This window comes from Opisthocomus hoazin, chromosome 6, assembly GCF_030867145.1.
Source record: "Opisthocomus hoazin isolate bOpiHoa1 chromosome 6, bOpiHoa1.hap1, whole genome shotgun sequence".
NCBI classification, from domain to species: Eukaryota; Metazoa; Chordata; class Aves; order Opisthocomiformes; family Opisthocomidae; genus Opisthocomus; species Opisthocomus hoazin.
The window spans coordinates 10,380,549-10,400,406 of NC_134419.1; the positions used below are offsets into that span (position 1 = coordinate 10,380,549).

Sequence of the window (19,858 nt, forward strand, 5' to 3'; positions counted from 1 at the left end):
GGCGATGACACGTGCGGAGGGGCACCGCGGTTTAAGGCTTTGTCATTGGGTTTTCTTCTTCTTTTTTATCTCTCCTTTTTTTTTTTTTTCTTCTGTTTTATTTCTATTTCTAATATTCCTAATGAAATATTTCTAATAATGAAAGGAAGATGTCTACAGCGCTCACAGGAAAGCTCTCGGGCCTGCTTGGCGCATCGCTGGTGCTCCTCAGCCCCAGGCTTTGGGTGCAGGGCTTGCTGCCTCTTCCCCTCGTGGAAGCGTGGGGAGGGGGCGAGCCCGGTGTGACCGGACAGCCCACCCGTGACCGGGCAGCCCACCCGTGGGAGGGCAGCAGCGCGGAAAGGTGCCCATCGCCCGCCCCACCCTGTTCCCCCCCCCCCGCTCCCCGGGGTCGGGGCAGCCGTGCGGGAGGAGCCGGGCTGCCCGCGGCTCCCACCCGAGTCGGGGCAGGCGCGGGTGGGCATGGCCCCGCAGCGGCTCCGGGCTGCCAGAAGATGCTCGGCTTCCCTAATCTCCCTCGCCCAGCCCCCGGCTGTTCTATCTTTAACGCTTCCTGTGGGTTTAGAGGAGCCGGCTCGAAAATGGTCGTGTTTCCTGGCGGCAGGCACGGCGGGCTGTCCGCAGCGGCGTGACCGGCCCTGCCACGCCGCCCCACGCACTCCTGCCCCGCCGGGACCCGACCTCGCCTCGCCCGGGACCCCAAACTCCCTCCCCTGGGCCGCCCGGCAGCCGCCGCCGCTCCTCGCCGCCCCGGAGCCGACGGGGCCGCCGCTTCTCCCCCTCGCCCCCGGCTCCGCGTACGCCCGGGGTGTCGCAGCCTCCCCCCAGCCCCGCGACAGGGACCGGGGGGCGTCCCGGGAGGTGCTGGGCCCCGGCCCCCTCCTCCCCGCCCCGCTCCGGTACCGATTTCGTTGATTTTCGGTCGCCCGGGCAGGTCGGTCCCCGCGCTGTCGAAAGGCGCTGCCCGCCGCCCTCTGTCAGACCGCTTCGCCCGGGGGTGTGCGGGGAAACGGACCCCGGGGACCCCCCAGCGATGCCCGTCTCTCCCTGCCCCCTCCCTCGGGGCCCGCTGGCAATTCGGGGAGGGTCTCCCCCGTCGCCTTGCAAGCCCCGCGTAGGGCACCCGACCCCCGCACACCCCGGCCCCCGGCAGCCGCTCCGTTTGCTTTTGGCCCGGGCCGGGGGTGTCCCCGTCCCCCCCCGGGCCCGGAGCCGGCCGCGGCCGGGCGGAGCCCCAGCCCCGACGGGGCACACAGCCGGGCCCGGCCCCCGAGCCCCGCCGGCTGCCCCGCTCTGCTGCGGGGCTTGGCCTTTTCTCCCCTTCCCCAAGCCCCTCTCCTCCGGGCTCGGCCCTGGCCCCTGCGCCCTGCTCCGCTCCCAACCCCGAATTTCCCCAGTGTGAGGGGTGCCCGCTCCGCTCCCCGTCCCACAGCATCCCCCGGCCCCGTAGGGAGTCTCGGCCTCCCCCCGCCCCGGCGCGGGAGGTGAGACAGGGAGCTCGCCCCGATTTACACACGGTGTGGGGGGAGGAGGGCTGGGGATGGGGCCACTTCTCTCCAAAACGTCTCCTCTCGACGTGCTTTGTTTACCTCCTCTTGTACCAAAGCAGCCCACACCCCTTCCCTCTCTCTCAGCATCTCCAACAATTTATTTTGGCTCATTAAATTTAATTAAGAACGGAGTAGGTGTTCTTTATTTAATAAAAAAAAAAAAGGCAAAAAAAAAAAAAAAAAAGAGCAGGGGCATAATAACCTCCAAGAGGACTAAAATAAAGAATTGCTATTCAGATGCGGGCAGCCACAGTGCAATTTTTTATTACTCTCTCTTTTTTTTTTTCTTCTTCAGTGTCTTTTTAAGAGCATCTAAGCACACACACATAAAAAGCTAGAAGGCATGCATTCCGGAGTTATTCCTATGCATATCCCTGCAATAATTTTCCGCTTTCCTTCGATAAAATTGCCAAATAATAATGAATCATTTCATAAATAATGGGTTTAGAAGCTTATCAGGGCAGGCGGGCCACTGCTGGGGCTTTATCTCTCTCGGCCACATTGCAGTAGTGTTCCGCTCTCCATACTAAATAGGAAACTGGACGTGATGTGGAATTAGAGCCTACCCAGCCGAAGCCACCCAACACTTACTACAAATATAGACGCGGTGCGTAGGCCACAAAATGGCTCCACTCACTTTTCCCAATGAAAAGCAAATGGTGAGTAGCGAGGAATCGGGCCCCGCAGCGGGCCGGGGCGGGGGGTTCGGGGGGCAGCGAGGGGTTCTTGGGGGGCTTCTGCCCCGTGTCACAGGTAGGAGAGGGGCGGAAGAAAAAAAAGAAACTAAAAAAGTCTTTTCCGCGGTTGGGCTTTAATCTTTTTTCCTTCTTTGATGCGGGGTGGGTGAGGAGGAGAAGACGCTTTCGCCTTTGACAATGTGAGGCGCGGCCCCCCCGGCCCCCCCGGGACCCCCGGGCTGCGGCAGCGAGGAGCCGGGTGGGTCCGGCCCGGGGGGGGAGCGACAGCCGGGCCCGGCTTCCCCCGAGGGAGGGCCAGGACCCGGCCGAGCCTGTTCGCTGGTTCCCGGGGGGGAGGGGGGGGGCATCCCCCCAGATCCCGCTCCCTCCCGCTCCCCCGCTCTGGGGCGATTCCGCTGCGGGCGGCCGCGGTAGAGCTGCGTTGCTGGGCTGGAAATTTCCTGCCGATCCGCGGCTGGAAAACAAAAGGAATTTGCGGAGCAGAAATCAGCGGGCGGGGAATTAATGCCTCCCCCCCCGCCCCGGTCCGTTTTTCTAAACGAAATCCCCCCCAAACGCAGGCAAAACATTGCGGGTATTTTTGCGGGTTTGCCTATTTCGTTTTTAACGAAAGCGGGAGGGGACGCCATCAGGATTATTTCGTTTTTTACCAAGGCGAAAAGCTTATTTTTCGTGATTTTGCTGCCGGGGGGGGGGGGGAAGGAACCGTCCTCGCCTTCCTGTTGATCCGCGGGGGAGCGGGCTCAGCCCGCCGGCAGCCCGGCCCCGGCCGTCGCGGCTCCTCAGGCGGCGGCGCGGCCCGTCACCGGCCCCCCCAGCGATTCATTTTGCCCCTTTAGGAATTAAATTTGCCCCTTTAGGAATTAAATTGTCCAGCCGGGCGCGGGAGAAACGCCGCCGCCGCTCTCTGCCAACCCGTCGGGAGAAAAACAACTCCTCCGGCCCCGTCCGGGATTTCTTCCCGGGGAGACCGGGCTCGCAACGTGCCCTAAAACCTGCCCATTTTGCCCCAATATACGGCTTTTAATTTTTCTTCTTTCCCCCTTGCCTTCCGTTTTTATTTATCTATTTATTTTTTTCTACGCCGGGCCGTGGCGGCCCCGTGGGCGAGGCGGGGGGTGGGTGGGTGGGGGACCCGGGGGTGGGAGCCCCGGGGTGCCGTCCCCCCCTTCCCTCTCTCCAGCACCCCGCTCCCCGCCGCTCTCTGGCAATTCGGGCCCACGAGATCCACCCTCGCCTCTTCCCCCCCCTTCTCTTCCTCCCAGGATTTAGCCGTTTTATCCCGATGCGGGTGTCCTTCCTCCCTGTAAAGCCGTAAGTACCGTGAGGTGGGAGGAGTAAATCCAGCCTGACACCGAGAGCGCTTTTGTTGAAAGAGGAGAGACTTGCGGTGTCCCTACTTAAATATGACACATGTGAGTAATCTCTTCCTATACAATATCGGAACGGGCAATTAGATTTTTCTTTCCAGAGGGCTGGTGGGGAGGGGGCTGGCGGGAGGGCAGGGAGCTTGTGCGTTAGGTTGGGTGTTTTTTGGTTATTTTGTTTTGGTTTGGTTTTTTTTTAAGAAATGGTGAGAATCGGCTAAAAAACGGGTTTTCCCTGGCAGTTCAGCCCAGCAAAAAAGGAAAAAACATAAATTTACCCGAGGAGAAGGATAGGGAGGAGAGCCGGTGTGTGGCAGCTCTCTGCTCCGCGAAGCACCTTGTTTACAGGGGGGAAAAAAAATTAAATAAAAACGAACGAGGGAGGTGGTGGGAGAAACCGCATGGTGACAGCCGCGATATCGCTGCCTGCCGTCGGCGCGAGGTGCCCTGTCGCGACAGCATTCGTTCTGTGGGAGAAGAGGGGCGAGGATGGTGTGCGGCCGAGGGCTGCTCCGCGCCCGGCCCCTTCCCCCCGCTCCCCGCGGCAGCGGCTCCGTCAGGGGCTGCCTCAGCCCCCCCCCTCAAAAAAAAAACCAGGGGGCTTCAGGTATATATCGCTGTTTTAAAAATAATAATAAAAAATAAAAACGGGCGGGGAGGCGGTCGCAGGCCGGGCCGCCACGGGGCCGGCTCCGCGGGGCGGCAAATACCGCCGGGGCCCCCCAAAACCGGAGAATTTCCCCCAGAACGAGGGGGGAGGTTGGGCTGCGGGTCGCCCCCGCCCCGCCGCGATCCGGCCGCGCCGGTTCAGGCCGAGCCTCCGCTGCCCGAGCTCCCCCGCGCTGCGTCACCCGCCGCGACGGCGTCACCCTCCGCGTGCAGCCGCGTGAATCTCCTCGGATGGGGGGGGCGGGGGGGGATCAGGGGGGTGGGGGGTCCGGTTCGGCCTCCCCCGAGTGCGTGGTGTCGTGCGGGACCGGGGCGCTGCGCGACGTCACAGCGCCGCATCGTTCCGCGGGGCTCCGTGACGTCACGGCAGGGCCAGGGCGCTCCGTGACGTCACAGCGCGGCACGGCTGGGCGGCGTGGCGCCCCTCCCCCCCCTCCGGGACCCCCTCGCAGCGAACTCGGGGTGATTGGTGCCTCCCCCCCGTTCTCCCCATTTCTCGAAGCCGAAGCCCGACTCACCCCCCACCCCCGTCCGGGCGGTGCCCAGGGCGGAGTACGCCCCCCCCCCGACCCCCCCAGCCGGGGCCGCCCCTCACCGCCGCCTCTCTCCGCAGGACGATGGACCGGCCTCCCGCCCCGCCGCCCCCCAGTGACCCCCGCGATGCCCGCCCCCCCCGGAGGCACGACTCGGAAGCGGAGCCCACGAGCGATCCGGAGAGCGGCCGCGGGGGGATGGAGACGCCGGCTGACCCTCAGCTGCTGCTCAACGGGGCGTCCAAGGAGGCGGGCCGGCCCTCCCCCGGGCCCCCCGCCGCCCCCGTGCCCGTCATCGAGCTGGTGCGGCGGGGGGGGTCCCTGGACATAAAAAGCCGGGAGGCGGCGGGGGAGGCGATGCAGAGAGCGCCGGGAGCCGAGCCCGCCTGCGAGGCCCGCATGGTGCAGCTGAGCCCCCCCACGCTCCCGCTGCAGCCCCCCGGCAGGGCCATGCTCTACAACCTGGGCCAGCCGCTGGCCACCATCAACAGGTCCGTGTCTCCCCAAAGCCCACCCCCGGAGGGGGACCCCGAAGGGAGCCCCGCTGGGGAGCGGGGGAGGGGGGGGCAGCATCTCTTCCTCCGCGCGGGGCTCGGGGCTTAGTCATCGCGGGTTTGCATGCAGCTTTGCAAAGGAAGAAAGGGGGGGTAAAAAGAAAAAAAATAACCCGAAAAACTGCCTTTCTTAGAAAAAAAAAAAAGGAAATAATTCGCGGTAGAAATGGAGCGAAGGGGTCCGCCGGTGCCCGTCGAGAGCCGGTTTGGTGCCTCGGGGCTCCCCGGGCGCTCCCTGTCCCCCGACGGGTCCCGCGGACGAGCCAAGGGACAGAAGCAGGGCGCTGCCCCCCCCCCCCCCCCCCTCCCGCTGGGACGCAGCCCCTGGCCCCGCTGCCGCCTCCTAGCCCGGGACCTCGGGGGGGGACTGCGGTCCCGGCTCGGGTGGGCGCCGGTGCCCAGCGGCCGCGGGGCAGAAATCCGCGGGGAGGGGGGGGGAGAGGGTTTGCTCCGGGGTCCTCACGCCGCCCGCATCCCCGTCGCCCACTCAGGGCTGGCGTCCCTCGGTGCGTGTCGCCGGGCGGCCGCGTGTCGTGTCGTCGTGTCGCCGGGCTCGGCTTCGTGAGCCCTGAGCTCCCTCCGCGGTCACGCAGCCGCTCGGCTTCCCGCCGGCCCCGGGTACTTCCCCAGCCCCCAGCCCCCCGCCCCCCGGGGCCGGGCCGGGGGGGGCCGGCGGGGGGCCAGCCCGTCCTCACGGCCTCTCCGCTTTCCGTTCGCAGCGGGTTTTTCGGCGAACCGGACTCCTTCTCCATGTACGGCGGCAACCGGGTGAAGAGGAGACCCTCTCCCTACGAGATGGAGATCACCGACGGTGAGAGCGCTGGCTCCTGGGGGGGTTGTCCCCCATCTGCTGAGCGGGGCGAGGTGCTGGGGTTAAAACCCCCAAACTGTGAAGGGCAAAGGGTTGGGGGGGGGGGGCAGCTCCCCCGGCGAGCAGAGCCTGGGCCCGCCCCGGCCGCCCACTCGCAGCCCGCTCGGTGGGCTCGCTCGCCCGCGGCAGAGCCGTTCGCTGAGGGATGAAATCCGCAGGCAGCCGCTAAATTGAAGCCTCTGTCGAAGGGCAGAGGCTGGGTGAGGGCCGCCGCGGTGACAGCGCTGTGTTTGCGGGCCCCGTCAGCCAGAAGAAGTCCCTGAAGCAGAGCGCGGCCCCGGGAACGACCCCCCCCTCTCCCCCCACAGCGTTTAACCTGCCCGGGAGCGAAGCGCCGAGCCCCTGCTCAGGGCCTGCGACCGGTGCCTTGTTGGGGACGTGCCCGCACCCCGTTGCGGTCTCCCGTGGGGCAGCACCCGCGCCCGGTCCGGGGTCGGCGCAGAGACCCGACGGGCGGGCATCCCCGTGGGACCGGCGGGATCGCACCGCGGGGAACAGGCGGGGCAGGACCCCGGCGCGGGGTGCGGGAGGCTGCGGGCGGGCGGCAGCGCTGCCCACTCAGAGGGACGCTTGCGAGGGCAATTCGCGCGTGGAATAAGGCTGACGCGTCCGTCTGCGGAGTGAGGAGCCCGTCCACGCGAGGTCCACCGAGATGCGCTGTCTCTTCCGCAGCTGGAAACGCTGCGTTTCAGTCGCCGGGCGATGAATTCTCCTCCTCGCAGCCAGCTGTCCCTTTCCTTCCACCCGGCTAATCTAAAACCGGATCAAATCATAACCCACATCACCCTGAAATAACACGGCATGAAATGATGCGCTCGGGGCACTGCCTGCCTTCATCAGTCCCCCCCTCCCCACTCCCTGCTTGGTCCCTTCGGGTCCCCTCACCCCCCAACGAGAGGGTCTTTTTGTCCGGGTCCCGATTCAGAGGCTCAGTGGCTGCGGTGCGAAGTCCATCATATCACGGTGTCTGACTAAAGCTGCTGACGTGCTGTTAAACCAGGTATTCAGGGTTACAGGGACACTTGGTTATAACCCAGCTTTTGCTTGCCAGGCAACGCAGACGCACAGACTGGGCCCGATCCTGGGGGTTCTGCCCCATGTGAGTCTGCAAGACCGGGCTCGGAATTTTCGAGTGAGAAAAATAGGTACCGGGGGATGAAACGGGAGCGGTTTGCAGGGCCGTGAGTCCCGTGCTGAAGCGTCTGTGTGGTCTGCTGGGCTCTGCTCGTCGCTCTGAGGGTCCCCAGCCGGGTGGCACCCCTGGCACAGTGGGGTCCTGCAGCCCCTCAGCCCTCAGGAGGAGCAGAAGGGCAGGAGAGCCTTGCCGGGTGCTTGGTGTTTTTTTTCCTCTGGAAGGAAACGAGCGGTGGGTTTTTTGCAACTATTTCTTTATCCGTTTTTGGGGTAGTTTAGTGCATTGAATATCATCTTTAAAAATAGATACAAATGGAGATAAAAATGTAAAAAAAGCATCTGCAAAGATACTCCACAACTTTGGAAGCTCATCTTTTTGTTAGTTTTCCTCAGACCTTTAATTACAATTTTAAAAATCATCAGTCAATCAGTTGGAACAAAATCCAGGCAAAAATTCTCAGCCGGCTGCTTGAATTAATTCTGAGGCAAGTTTCTTTATGAGAAATAAATCTCTTCTATTATATCTCAGCTAAGGGGCATTTCAAATTTTTCCATTGTTTGCCACGTTTTTGCCAAAACCCGATCTCTTTCTAAAACGTATTTTTAATTCAGTTAATGCAGGAATCAAAAATCTGAGTGGTGTCAGAACTTGTGTTATATCCTGGAGCTTGGTTTGGGTGCCCCTGGATGAAAATAAACAGGTGTCTTTTTATGATTGCTGACCTATTTATGCATCGATACCTTTTAGTTGGCAACTTTCAGCAAGCAGAGATGCATGTTTGAAGCCTGTGAAGACTGAAAATATCTCAAGATTTTTTTTTTTAAATAAACAGTATCCAAGGGTTTTTTTTCTCATACTCTTATGGGTGTAAAAAGGTTTGAAGCTGCATCTGCTTCTAGATCCAAGGCTGGTCACTTTGTCTTGCGGAAAGAGCGTTGAAGTGTTGAAGCTGTTGTATTACTGTAGCAGGCTGCAGCACACGCTCCGCTGCCTTACTAACAGTGCTGGGCAGCCCTGTGCTGGCAAGGTCCCCTTAGTTGTCCCCCTGCCTTCCCCACGACCCCGTGGCACAGCAGGCTGTGCACATCAGGGACAAGAAACCTTCCCTTTCCATGAGCTCTTGCACATTAACTCATACGAAGGGCATTTACGTGCTGTTTGGGAGTGGAAAATTTGCTTTATTAAAGGGTCAGACCAGGATCTTAGAGGTTGGAGACGAATTTCTCACTCCGACATTCCCCAGCTGATCCCGGGGGCTCTCTGTGATTTTGGGGGACTCCCTGCTCCTGGGCACACTGCGATGAGCAGCAAGTTGTATGGCTGCTCGCACGCTGGAGAAGCCGGTAGCTTGAAGCCAGTGGCTGCTGGGGAGCGTGTCCCCACACAAACCCTGCGGTGGGGGCTATTTTCTGTGGTGGGCTGCACCGAAGGGGCTCAGTTTCCCCGAAGGGAGGAAAGTGTAATGGTGTTTAATCAGCTGGAACATGGGATTCCTCTTATCAGTCATGCTAGGTGGGATCTGTCAAGGTGCAGCCTGCCTAGGATGCCTCAAAAATCACATCTGTTTAGCCACTCCACCGCAATCAAAGCAGCCATGAGCTTCGCTATGTAAGAATAATGATTTTTAAATGCCCCTCCCGGGGATGCTGGTTTCACTGGGTGATGGCAGAGCTATGGCTTAAACTGCTCACCACGGCCAGGGTCTTGCTCCCGCCAGGAGGGAGCAGCTAGGCAAGTATCTCAGAGTGGGGCTGCAGGGGAGGGGTGGTGCGGATGGGAATATCCACAGCCTGACCTTGGGGTGCGACTCACCGATCTGTTACCTGCAAGTCATTGCCTCGTACTTTGTGATCGTCTTCACTGTATGTGATGCTTCCCATCCTATGGGCTTTCTGCCGTGGTCATTCTCCTAGAGTTTCATAAAACTGCTGTGTCCTTCCACTGCTGGTGTCTCCTGGAGATGAGGATGGACAGGGCATAATAATAAAATAATGTTGCGGTAGTATCTCCTTACATGAGCTGGTTTCCATGGACCCAAGGACCTGCAGTCCTGCTTTACAGCATTGCTACTCCTGTAGCACAGTGCTTTTGGGTCTCTTCTAGCACAGAGACAACGCCTTGCTCGTGCCAACAGCAGTTACCCTGATGATAAGAAAAGAGAATTGGTGCGTTCTGTGGATTCTTCCTGTGCAAGATGCCCCACCAGGAATATGGCTGTAAAATGACAGGGAGGTCATGTGTAACTGAGCCAAGTGGACACCTCTAGCAACTTAGAGCCCCTGCTCTCATTAGTGTCAGACAGGGAGTCTTTGTCCTGTAACGCTGATATGCAGAGAGAGCAGGCGGTCCTCAGGTCAGCTGTGAAACTGCTCCATCCTCCACCCACGATCACCCTTGCAGCAAGGACGCTGCTTTCACTCCGTGGGTCTCATTGCTACCTGTCCTCGTTGCTAGGGGGGAACCCGGCCACCCCATTCCATACAAACCACCCGGAGGGCTGGTGGCGGTCCTACAGCCTTTATCAGCTCTGGATCTTGCCTAAGTGAGGGAAAATCTCCAGATCTTAGAGCTGTCAAAACCTCTGCTCAAACTCGTTTCCTCCTGTCTTAATGGTATGGCCTTCAGACGTTTTTGGGATAGAAAAAAAAACCATCTGGTGAGATAACCTTTTCACAGGACCTTTTTTGCTGAGATACCCTTGTCAATGAGCTGAGATACCCTAAAATACAGCAGCCTTCTGCACAGGCGTCATGGCCTAAGCCTTCCTCCTTGGAGGGGCAAATATAGGCATCTTGGGGGATACCTAAAAAGATGCAACTCCATTTTTCCCTTCCACTGGATTGAACAGAAGTTATGGCTACCTTACCTCATCAGGTTAGTTTCCAGTCAGCTGGAAACTCCTGTTTCACTGCCTTGCTGATGTCACTAAAATAAGTCTTTTGATTTGGGAAATGGTGACCTCTTCAGCAAAGTAGTTACTGACCCTTTATGCACTGCTCCTAATTCTGCATGGTTGCAATTGCAGGTCCTCATACGAAAGTGGTTCGTCGCATTTTTACCAATAGCCGGGAGAGGTGGAGACAGCAGAACGTCAACGGAGCCTTTGCAGAGCTTCGCAAGCTCATCCCCACCCACCCACCCGACAAAAAACTGAGCAAGAATGAGATTTTGCGCCTAGCTATGAAATACATCAACTTCCTGGCCAAGCTGCTCAACGACCAGGAGGAAGAAGGAAACCAAAGGGGCAAAGTGAACAAAGACTCTGGGATTGTCCAGGAAGACCTCCTGCAGGACATGTTGTCTCCCAACTCTAGCTGTGGAAGTTCTTTAGATGGAGCAGCGAGCCCGGACAGCTTCACGGAAGAGCACGAAACGCTAGATTCGAAGCACACGCGGAGCCTGCACCACGCCATTCTCCCCGTAGAAGGCACCGCGCAGCGGTGATGACCTTCTGCATCGCTCCCGAAGCACCAAGGGGGAGGCGAGACCCGAGCACGCGGATGCTGGGACTTGTGCCGGTGGGATTTGGGACTCTGCCTTTCCCTGGGGGCTCGGGCTCCCCGTTCTCCCCAGACCAGGACGGAGCAACTGATGCGTTGGCCGAGGACAAGACCAAACCAGATGGACGTTCAGCATTTAGGTACGTGATCGTACAAAGAAGAAAAGCGTTGAAGTCATCTTCATTGTACATACTGCTCACGATGTGACTCTGCGGAGGGGCAGGAGGCGCGGCCAGCACCTCTCCAGCATTTAGAGGGTTCTCAGACTGTCTGACCACCGTCAGTTTTTAAACAGTCACCTGGTTGAGACACGAAACTCCTCTTTCGCTGTCGGTGGAGGCCACCGACGCTTTCCAGCTCCACGGGGTGCTGGAGACTGCTGAAACCCGCCAGCGCTGCAGCATTTCTCCAGCCCGTGGCATACACAACCGGTCTGAGCGGGAGCTGGGGCCGCGTGTTCCTGATGTCCGAGAGCTTTTGACTGTGTCTTTTTAAAGAGGTGAAAAAATACCCTCAGCAAAAGAACTATTAAAAGGATTAAGACTTTTTCTCTCTCTTTTTTTTCTCCCCCTCCCCTCCTTTCTTCTTTTCCTTTCTACCTAACTTTGGATCGTTTGGGGTTGTTGTATTTATGATGTGGGATTACTTCTGTTTATCTCTGTCATGCAGTATCCACTGAATGAAAAGGTACATAGGTGTTTTCTGCCGCCCTCCTGGCCTCTGATTTTTCTGCTGGTAACGCTCAGCGGGTGAGCTCCAAGCCTGTTGTGTTCTCTTAGAGCTTTCCCAGCGGTTTCCGTAGGGCCAGAGCTTCTCTAAAGGAAGACGAATTTCAGAATTGGTAAGAGGGGGGGAAAAAATTTGCTAGTGGAGCATCCCCTCGGACTGGGGGATTTTTAAATTCAAAAAGCAACAAAAAAGGCAAAAGGAGTCGATGGCGCATCAACAGTGCGCGTGTACATAGGGTATAAAAGGGTTTTAATGCTATGCTTTGAATTTTTTGGTTTTATTGTGTGAAAATGTTGGTGGTTCAGCTGTGCCAATGCCCGCAGGCTGGACTACAGCGCTGGATTTAATCCGGCATTAGGAGGATCCTCACCTGCCCGAGGCTGCTAGGAACCCACAGCTGCTCCAGATCTTGGGGGAAGCGCCAAGAGCAGCGGTGGGATTAGCCGCCGTTCCCAAGTTTTCAGGTTGCTGCAAAACTGATGGCCACGACTGAGCGGATCCTCTGATCCCCGCTGCCCCCCCGGGAAGGCATTTGGGAAACAGACTGGGGAGCAGGGGGCTGCTGCGGCAGCGGCGGCGGCTGGGAGCTGAGGAGCACATCATGCCATCACCGCTGCGCCAGGCCCATCTCTCACCCATCACTTGATGCCTGACCGAGCGATTGCCCCGAGCTCATCCTCTCCCTCCTCAGAGATTTCATGGCAAGAAATCTCCTCCACGCTACAGTAAAAAAAACCCTACACACGTCCTTTGGAAGGGAAAAAGTCGCTCGAGCGGGGACACCTTTCACTGCACTCGTTCCTCAAGGGTGCTGAGGTACAAGGAGACACAGCGGGTTCAGGTGGGTGCCTGCAAGCCTGTCCAGGCTTAACTCAGAGCCCTGCCGTTTCCATCCCCGTGTGGTTTTAACGCTTCGTTGTAAATAATAGGTGGGAGGCTGGTGCGTGGGTTGGCATGTTAGGTGGAATTAATTGCCTGGAAAGGGGTCCCAGCCCGAGCAAAGGTTTCCAGCATAGACCCCAAATCGTGTGAAACCACCGTAGACCCCAAACCCTCTGCAACCACCAATCTCCCCCATCTTAACTTGGAGAAAAGGATAAAATCTTCTTCCTGGGTCTGGATTGCCCATGCTCAGGGGTTTTTATTAAGGGGGATTTCCCGTAGGGCTGGGCCGGGGGAGAGGCGCCAGCGGGTGATGGAGTGGGGCTGAGGAAGAGGTCTGGGCTGCTCCCAGTGTTGGGGTAGGAGAGGCGGCCTGGGGGTGGGGGCTGGCAGGTGGGGACCCTCCGGGAAGGGAGAGGGGTGCTGTCACACAGGTAAAGCTGTTCTTGGTCTTCAGTGTGAAAAATCACACCAGAGTGGGGTGGGTGAGGGTCTTACACCTTTTTTATTAAATTATTGCAAGAAAAAATCACCATCACTCAGAAATCCCTCATTCCCCACATTATTTTTTTTTTTAATCTTTTCAGTAGCTGAACAGTTGGGAAAATGGTACAACCGTGGTGGTACCCCCCCAACACCCCCACGCACGGGTGCGGTTGCTCATAGCCCGTAGCAGAGCGTGCCGCGGGCCTCCCGGGGTATGTACAATTGTACTTTAATTGTGATTTGAATGGTACATTTCCTCTGCCCACCTCTCCTCCTGCCTGTTTCATCTCTCGCTGTGTGGACCATCGCCTCCATTTCTGTTGGAAACCACATCTTGGGGCAATGTCGTACTGTGTGAGTGAATTCCCTCCTTACGATTTTTGGGTTTTTCAGCCCCGTCCCTTTCTCTGCCACCCTCCCCGTGGATTTCTGCATTTTTTCTGCAGAAACGAAGTAACCAGACCTGGTACCCTGAGTCTCAACCCACTGTGGATGTGCTATTTAGAAAACACATTTGTTGTAATGTGTGTGTATATATAAATATATATATATAATGAATATATCGAGAATATTTCTAAATAAAGTTTTACAAAGCAGCCTCCACTTGCTGTTTGCCTTTCTCCCACCTCATCGCTTGGATCCATCACTACTTTGGTATTGCATTTCAGGGTGAGGATGCCCGGATGGTCCATCCCCAGCCACTGAAAGTCATAAACATGCAGCAAAAACCTTGCAAAAGGATCTGCTAACTTTTTTCTTGCTTGGCTCATGCCGTCCAGCCTGGGCTGGGCTTTTGCAGAGAGAGCAAGCAGGAGGAAGAGTGCGTGGGGCCGACAGGAAGGAAGACGGGCGGTGAAGCAATCCCCCCGCCGCAGGCGAGCGTTACCAGCCACTGCTGCGTTACCCCCAGCACATTAATTGCAGGTCCCCAAAAGGTTCTGACGGTCTTTACCCTTCTTTTGGGGAGGGGGACAGTGCGAGGAGGGGGCTATGGGGGGCAGTGCTGCTTCCCTTCACATCCAGGCAGTGTTTGGGCACGATTTAATAGGCAATGACAGTAATTCCTCTTTTTTTTTGAAGAAAAAAAAAGAAGTTGTTCTCACAGCCATGTGCACAAACACTTTAAAAACCAATTGAGCTGGTAACATTAGCAGGGAGTGTTGACAGACTAAGTGGTCCATTGAACATGTGTACATATTTGCATATATGTGTATATCTTTATATATATGTGTGTGTATCTATCTATCTATCTATCTATCTATATATATACACATCTATAACTGCAGCACCAGGCTGCTGATCATGGCCAACACTGTACCCATAGCATGGAGCAGGTGAACAGGAATGGCACCGCAAGTATTTTCTTCTCTTTAATTTCTGTGATTTTCAGAGTCATCACCTACTTAAACAGGGTCTTTTAGAGCATCTCTTGCTTTTTTAAAGCATTCCCCCAGAAGCTTAACTGCTTAACACCACCCTCCCCCCCAGCAGCCAACAATTGCTTGTAAAGTTTCTGTGTGAAAGAGGGGGACCCCTCCCAGGCTCTGACCCGGGGGTGCAGGGATCCCTCTCCAGGCACAGCCCCGCGTGAGGGACACGGGGGGACCCCCAGCCAGGCTGAGCACAGCCCCCGCAGCCGAGGCTGGGCTGGTTTCTATGCCGGGCGCTGGCAGGAGGTGTAGGGCGGCATGGGGTGGCGTGGGTCTGCTGGGTGTTTATCTGGGGTGGGACGATCACGGCTGCACAGCTGGTTTAAACCCTGTCCCCTGTCCTGCTGCCAGCCCAGGGAGAGCTGATAGCTCACCCACCGTTTATCTCTCCCTCCCACCTCCCGGCCCTCTCCCTCCCTCCTTCCGTCGCCTTCCACCTCCCCCATCTGCTGCTTGCTTTCTTCAGTTAAAACGTCCTTCATGGCCACATGGCCTTTGCCATGCGAAGGGAAGAACATCCTCCAGGTGGAGGTTTCAAACCATTCCCTGAACATATATATTTAATATATAGCCCTATAGTCTACAGAAAGAGCTGAGAGGGTGCTGATGCCATCCGCTCCGCAGCAGAATGGCCAACGGGAGTCACTCCTGATGGACCCTGGTGATGGTGAGACCTTGGGAGCTGCTGCGCTGGAACAGGCTCTGGGGACATGTCCCCAGCGGGGTGGCTGGTGGCCCCATGTTGGTCATGCTGGAAGAAGCGTCCTCCTTGCAGCACCCTCCCAGCCTCGCTGCCGCTCAGCCACCAAGATGCAAATGCCACGAAGGCAGCAGGCATCTTCTGCCCTTTTTTTTCCTTTTTAAAAGTAATATTTATAGCCCTTCTCACCCTCGTCTTCCAATGGAAAATTTAATTCACTTCCCTTAAATGATTAATTTTTTTCTACAGTCATGCTGCTTTGCAAGTAGTGATGAGCACTTCTCTGTGAATTCAAATGTATGGGGAAAAAACCCCAGCCCAACCTGTTTTCCTTTTGTCTATCTCCTGATAGACTGAAAATTTCCTGGCAAATAGCAGTTTCTTCACAAACTTGAAGCAGGTGCATTTAGAGGGATTTTGGTTGCCCACATTTCTAACATGTCACTGGAACCTGGTGGCATTTGGGGTCCTGGTGGCAGAAAATCCATTGCGTGGATGACACTGGGGAGCGAGAATGGAGGGGAAGTGGCACTGAGATAAAATTTAACTAAAAAAAAAAAAAGAAGAGAAGGTGGGAGGGATGTCTATGTCCTGAAGCAATGAAACAAGAAACACACACAACAAAAATCACCCCAAATTTGGGCAGTTCTTATTTTCAGTCCTCATTGTGTGGTTTTAATTACAGCCTTTCTGGCAAAGCCATGCTGAGGGCACCCCTGCCTGGGAACACCACCGAAGCCAAGAGCGAGTACCTGCTTCATTAGCGGGATTCCCACGTTATCGCATTAAATATGCTCACAGAAACGGCGGGACCCAAACGTTCCCACCCGGCAGATGACGGGAAAGCTTCGCCTCTTCGCTCTTACAGGCCAGTGACAACAGGAGGGAGTAATTTATGGCTCTCTGGGACTGCTCGATAGGCTCCTCGTCCCGGGGCTCGTCCCCGATGTTCCCACCGCCGCACAAAGGCTGCAGCCGGCCGGCGGTGCCCAGGGGACACCGCGCTGTCACTTGCGGCGAGGAGATGAACAGCGAGCGGGATCCCCTGTCTCCTCCCAGCCCTTTTCTTCCTCTCTGGTCCTCCTGCCTCTCCTTTCGCCTCATTTCTTGTTCCTTGTTTTTGTTTTATTTTTCCAGTTTCCACACAAATACTGGTGATGGAGTGCTGGGGGAGCCGGGAGGGTCCCGTGGCTTCAGGGGGCTGGGGGTGGATGGGTGAAGATGGGGATGCTCCAAGACCCTGGGGGCTCAGGAGGGGGGACCAGCACCACTGATGGGGATGCAGGAAACCTCCCTTGGGGGGGTCCGGCAGGCACTTTCAGATTTGTCCCCCGGTAGACGTTCCTTTCCCCCTGCTCTCAGAGCTATTCTCATCCGCCCCGGTGACCTTTCCGGGGAACAATTTACTATTGTGTTTTGGTGAAGCCCGGCCTCTATTTTTACACTCTGTTTTGCTGATGCGGGTGCAGGGAGCGAGACGTGAATCCAGCAGGAAATGGGAGGGAGCGTCTGGAGCGCCGTCAGAACCACCCCGGCACTTTGGTGTGCCGGGGCCGAGCCCGGCTGGCAGCACGTGGTGGGGCCGAGGGCTTCGCTCCCTGCCCATCCCTCCGGGAAATCCCGCATGGCACCAGCTTCACCCGGCCGTGCCAAGGTGGGAATGGGTCCTGCAGCAAAGGGCTTTTGGTAGAGACCAGCAAAGCCACGGCGGTACCGTGCTCCTCGGCGAAAGGCAGCTTTCTGCGGGCATTGTCTTGCTTAAGGGATGCTGGAAACAAGGAGAGGAGGTGACTTGCTGGGGGACGTTTGGGGACTTGCCCAAGGGCGTCTGGGAAAGCCGTGGCAGAGCCTCCTGGCTTGCAGAGCAGGCTGACAGCAGGCGGAGGCGGCAGGTCTTCGTGTGAGCTGCCATCGAGCCGTGGTGCTCCCCGATGCGGGGACCCTGAGCTGGGCTTGGCGGGGGGCGAGTGGCTCTGAAAATGCCAAGCATCACGGCCTGGAGTGGGTAAGAGCGTGGCTGTCTGCGGGCCCTGTTCACACTGTGCCCGTGACAGGGAACACCAGCGCGTCCGACCCCGGAGGTTTAGCTGGGGGGACGGCCAAGCCCCAGGGAAGGGAGCGGGGCCAGCCCCGCCGTGTGTCTGTCCTGCTCCCACCCCCCCCACCCCCTGCAGCACAGCCCCTGGGGCACGGGTAATGCTCTGCTGCCCCAGGGCTTGTCCTGAGCCCCCCAAAACCAGAGGCAAGGTCCTCCTGGGTGTCCTAAGAGTCCAGCCACGGCCTCAGCCACCACCCATCCAAGGCTGCCTGGGAGGCCACATCAGCAAGGGGACGCTTTCCAGCAGCTGTCCCATCTCCGGAGCACTTCGCTTGCACCCCACCAGCGACACATCCCTTCAGGCGCTGCTGGAGCCGAAACAAAAACACGTCAACACCCTCCCAGTCGCGTGGCTTGCAACCACCCAGCAACGCAGCGTCGCTCCGCCAAGCCCCACGTCTGCCCCGTCCCTGGGCAGGGTGTCGAAATGGGAGCTGGAGGCCGGCGGCGGTGGCTGCGGGTGCAGAACGGGACGCTGGGGGTGGGACGCTGCGGCGCGAGGGTCCGGAGGGCTCTGCCTGCGCTCGGCAGAAGTGCGGCTGGCGAACCGGTGCCCTGCGGGTGCTGGGCCAGGGAGCAGGAGAGGGAGAACGTGGGGTAAGACGGGAGGTGCGTCAGCAGGCGCTCGCCAGCACGGATGCTTGTGTGCAGAGCCACCAAACTGCCCACAGCTCATGGAGACCTGTCCACGCACCAGCTCACGCACGTGACAGGTACGCGTGCGCACCGACTCGCTCACAAACGGGCGGCCCACGTGCTCTCACACGTGCCACGGTGCGCAAGCGTGTTCACAAATGCACGCGCTCCTTTTCGCGCGCCCCGTGCCTGTGGGCACATCTGCGGACGTGCCTCCGTGGACGTAGCCCTCAGCACATGCACTTGGGTGGAAGCGAACGTGCAGGCCCCTGTGTGTGTTCAAGCCACTCAAACCCACGATGTTCTCACATGCCTGTGCCCCCCTGGCACGCTGCCCCGCCAGTTGTCCCACAGAATGGTAGGGGTTGGAAGGGACCTCTGTGGGTCATCTAGTCCAACCCCCCTGGAAGCAGGGTCACCTACAGCAGGCTGCACAGGACCTGGTCCAGGCGGGTCTTGAATATCTCCAGAGAAGGAGACTCCACAACCTCCCTGGGCAGCCTGCTCCAGTGCTCCATCACCCTCAGAGGGAAGAAGTTCTTCCTCATGTTCAGACGGAACTTCCTGTGCTTCAGTTTGTGCCCATTGCCCCTTGTCCTGTCGCTGGGCACCACTGAAAAGAGTCTGGCGCCATCCTCCTGACACCCACCCTATTTATAAGCATTTATAAGGTCCCCTCTCAGCCTTCTCCAGGCTGAACAAGCCCAGCTCCCTGAGCCTTTCCTTGTCCCCATGACACGCAACACCGGGGTGGTTTTGCTTTTGGCACAAATCACTCCCAGGCTGCTTCCTGCCCCATCCTAGCAAGCTCTGAGCTGCTGCTTCTAGGTCAGGTGGCACCAAGCCACCCCAAGCAGGTACCCGGGTGCTCTCCGCAGGCTTTTCGCTTGCGAGGGGTGGCAGGGACGCGCTGGGGCATGAAGTCCAACGGCCACCCCACCACCGCCCTGCTTGCGAAACCACGTCCCGCGGTGCCACAGCCGCGCGTCCTTTGAAGACCTCCAGGGATGGGGACTCCACCACGGCCCTGGGCCCCGAGGGTGATGACGTGGCCCCGAGGTCGGTGACCGCCGCCGCCACCCTGCGTGCTCGCGGGCCGCTCTGCCGCGGGAGCTCGCAGCCGGCGTCCCCCCTGACGGCGGGGCTGGCCCTGCCCACGCCGGTGACACGGGGGTGCCCGTTCCCCCCCCCCCCCCACCCCTTGCCCTCCCCAGGCAGCCGCCGCCGGGCGCGCGGGGAACCCCTCCTGGCAGATAAACGCCCATCAAAGCCGACCGCAGCACCCGCGCTTCTTGCCAGCGCGGGGCCAGGCGGGCGGCACGGGGCCGGGGCCGGGGCCCACCGCCACCGCCGCCACCGCGGGCCTGGCCGCTGCCCCGCGCCCAAACCCGCCGCTGGCCCGCCGCGCCGTCCGCCGCCGCCAGAGGGCGCTGCCCCGCCCCGCTCGCTGGCCCCGCCCAGCCCGTTGGCCCCGCCCCGCGGGAGCTGGGTTTGGGGGTGGTGGTGGTCTCCGGGTGTTCTCCCGATGATGGCGGGGAAAGGCTGTCCTCTCCCCGCTGCCTTTGCTTCTCCGCTTTTCTCTTTTCTCTCCCTTTTCCCTTTCCCTCTCTCTCTCTCTTCTCTTCTCTTCTCTTCTCTCTCTTCTCTTCTCTTCTCTTCTCTCTCTTCTCTTCTCTTCTCTTCTCTTCTCTTCTCTCTTCTCTTCTCTTCTCTTCTCTTCTCTTCTCTCTCTTCTCTTCATCTCTTCTCTTCTCTTCCTCTTCTCTTCTCTTCTCTTCTTCCTCTCCTCCCCTCCCCTCCCCCTCCCCTTCCCCTCCCCTCCCCTCCCCTCCCTCCCCTCCCCCTCCCCTCCCCTCCCCTCCCCTCCCCCTCCCCTCCCCTCCCTTCCCCATTCTCCTCCTTCTCCTCATTCTCCTCATTCTTCCCCTTCCACCTGTCCCCCTTCTCGCTTTCTCTCCTTTTCCCTCTCTTCTCCCCACACTGCTCAGCTCTCCAGGGCTTCACAGCGTTACCATCGACA

General features: G+C 58.7%; 1 protein-coding gene across 3 annotated transcripts; it reads left to right on the forward strand.

The window, feature by feature from the left end:
• Window positions 1–2,088: 2,088 nt before the first annotated feature.
• TAL1 (TAL bHLH transcription factor 1, erythroid differentiation factor) lies at window positions 2,089–13,560 on the forward strand. 3 transcript variants are annotated; one of them, XR_012764388.1, is made up of 7 exons: window positions 2,089–2,209; window positions 3,514–3,663; window positions 4,898–5,308; window positions 6,091–6,182; window positions 7,294–7,341; window positions 10,403–12,447; window positions 13,076–13,560. XR_012764388.1 is itself a non-coding variant. In XM_075424541.1 (6 exons), coding segments are annotated over exons 2-6 (972 nt in total). In that variant the 5' UTR covers window positions 2,089–2,209; window positions 3,514–3,661; the 3' UTR covers window positions 10,822–12,872. The 3 variants fall into 3 exon arrangements, 2 of the variants coding, with proteins under 2 accessions (XP_075280656.1, XP_075280657.1); XM_075424541.1 differs by lacking the exon at window positions 13,076–13,560 and having other exon boundaries at window positions 10,403–12,872; XM_075424542.1 differs by lacking the exons at window positions 7,294–7,341; window positions 13,076–13,560 and having other exon boundaries at window positions 10,403–12,872.
• The last annotated feature ends 6,298 nt before the right edge of the window (window positions 13,561–19,858 follow it).

Bases quoted from the DNA above. Each gene is read 5' to 3' on its own strand.
- TAL1 (XM_075424541.1), top strand. The intron at 5,309-6,090 runs GTCCGTGTCTCC...TTCCGTTCGCAG, and splicing joins CCGCTGGCCACCATCAACAG to CGGGTTTTTCGGCGAACCGG. The intron at 7,342-10,402 runs GTGAGTCTGCAA...TTGCAATTGCAG, and splicing joins TCCTGGGGGTTCTGCCCCAT to GTCCTCATACGAAAGTGGTT.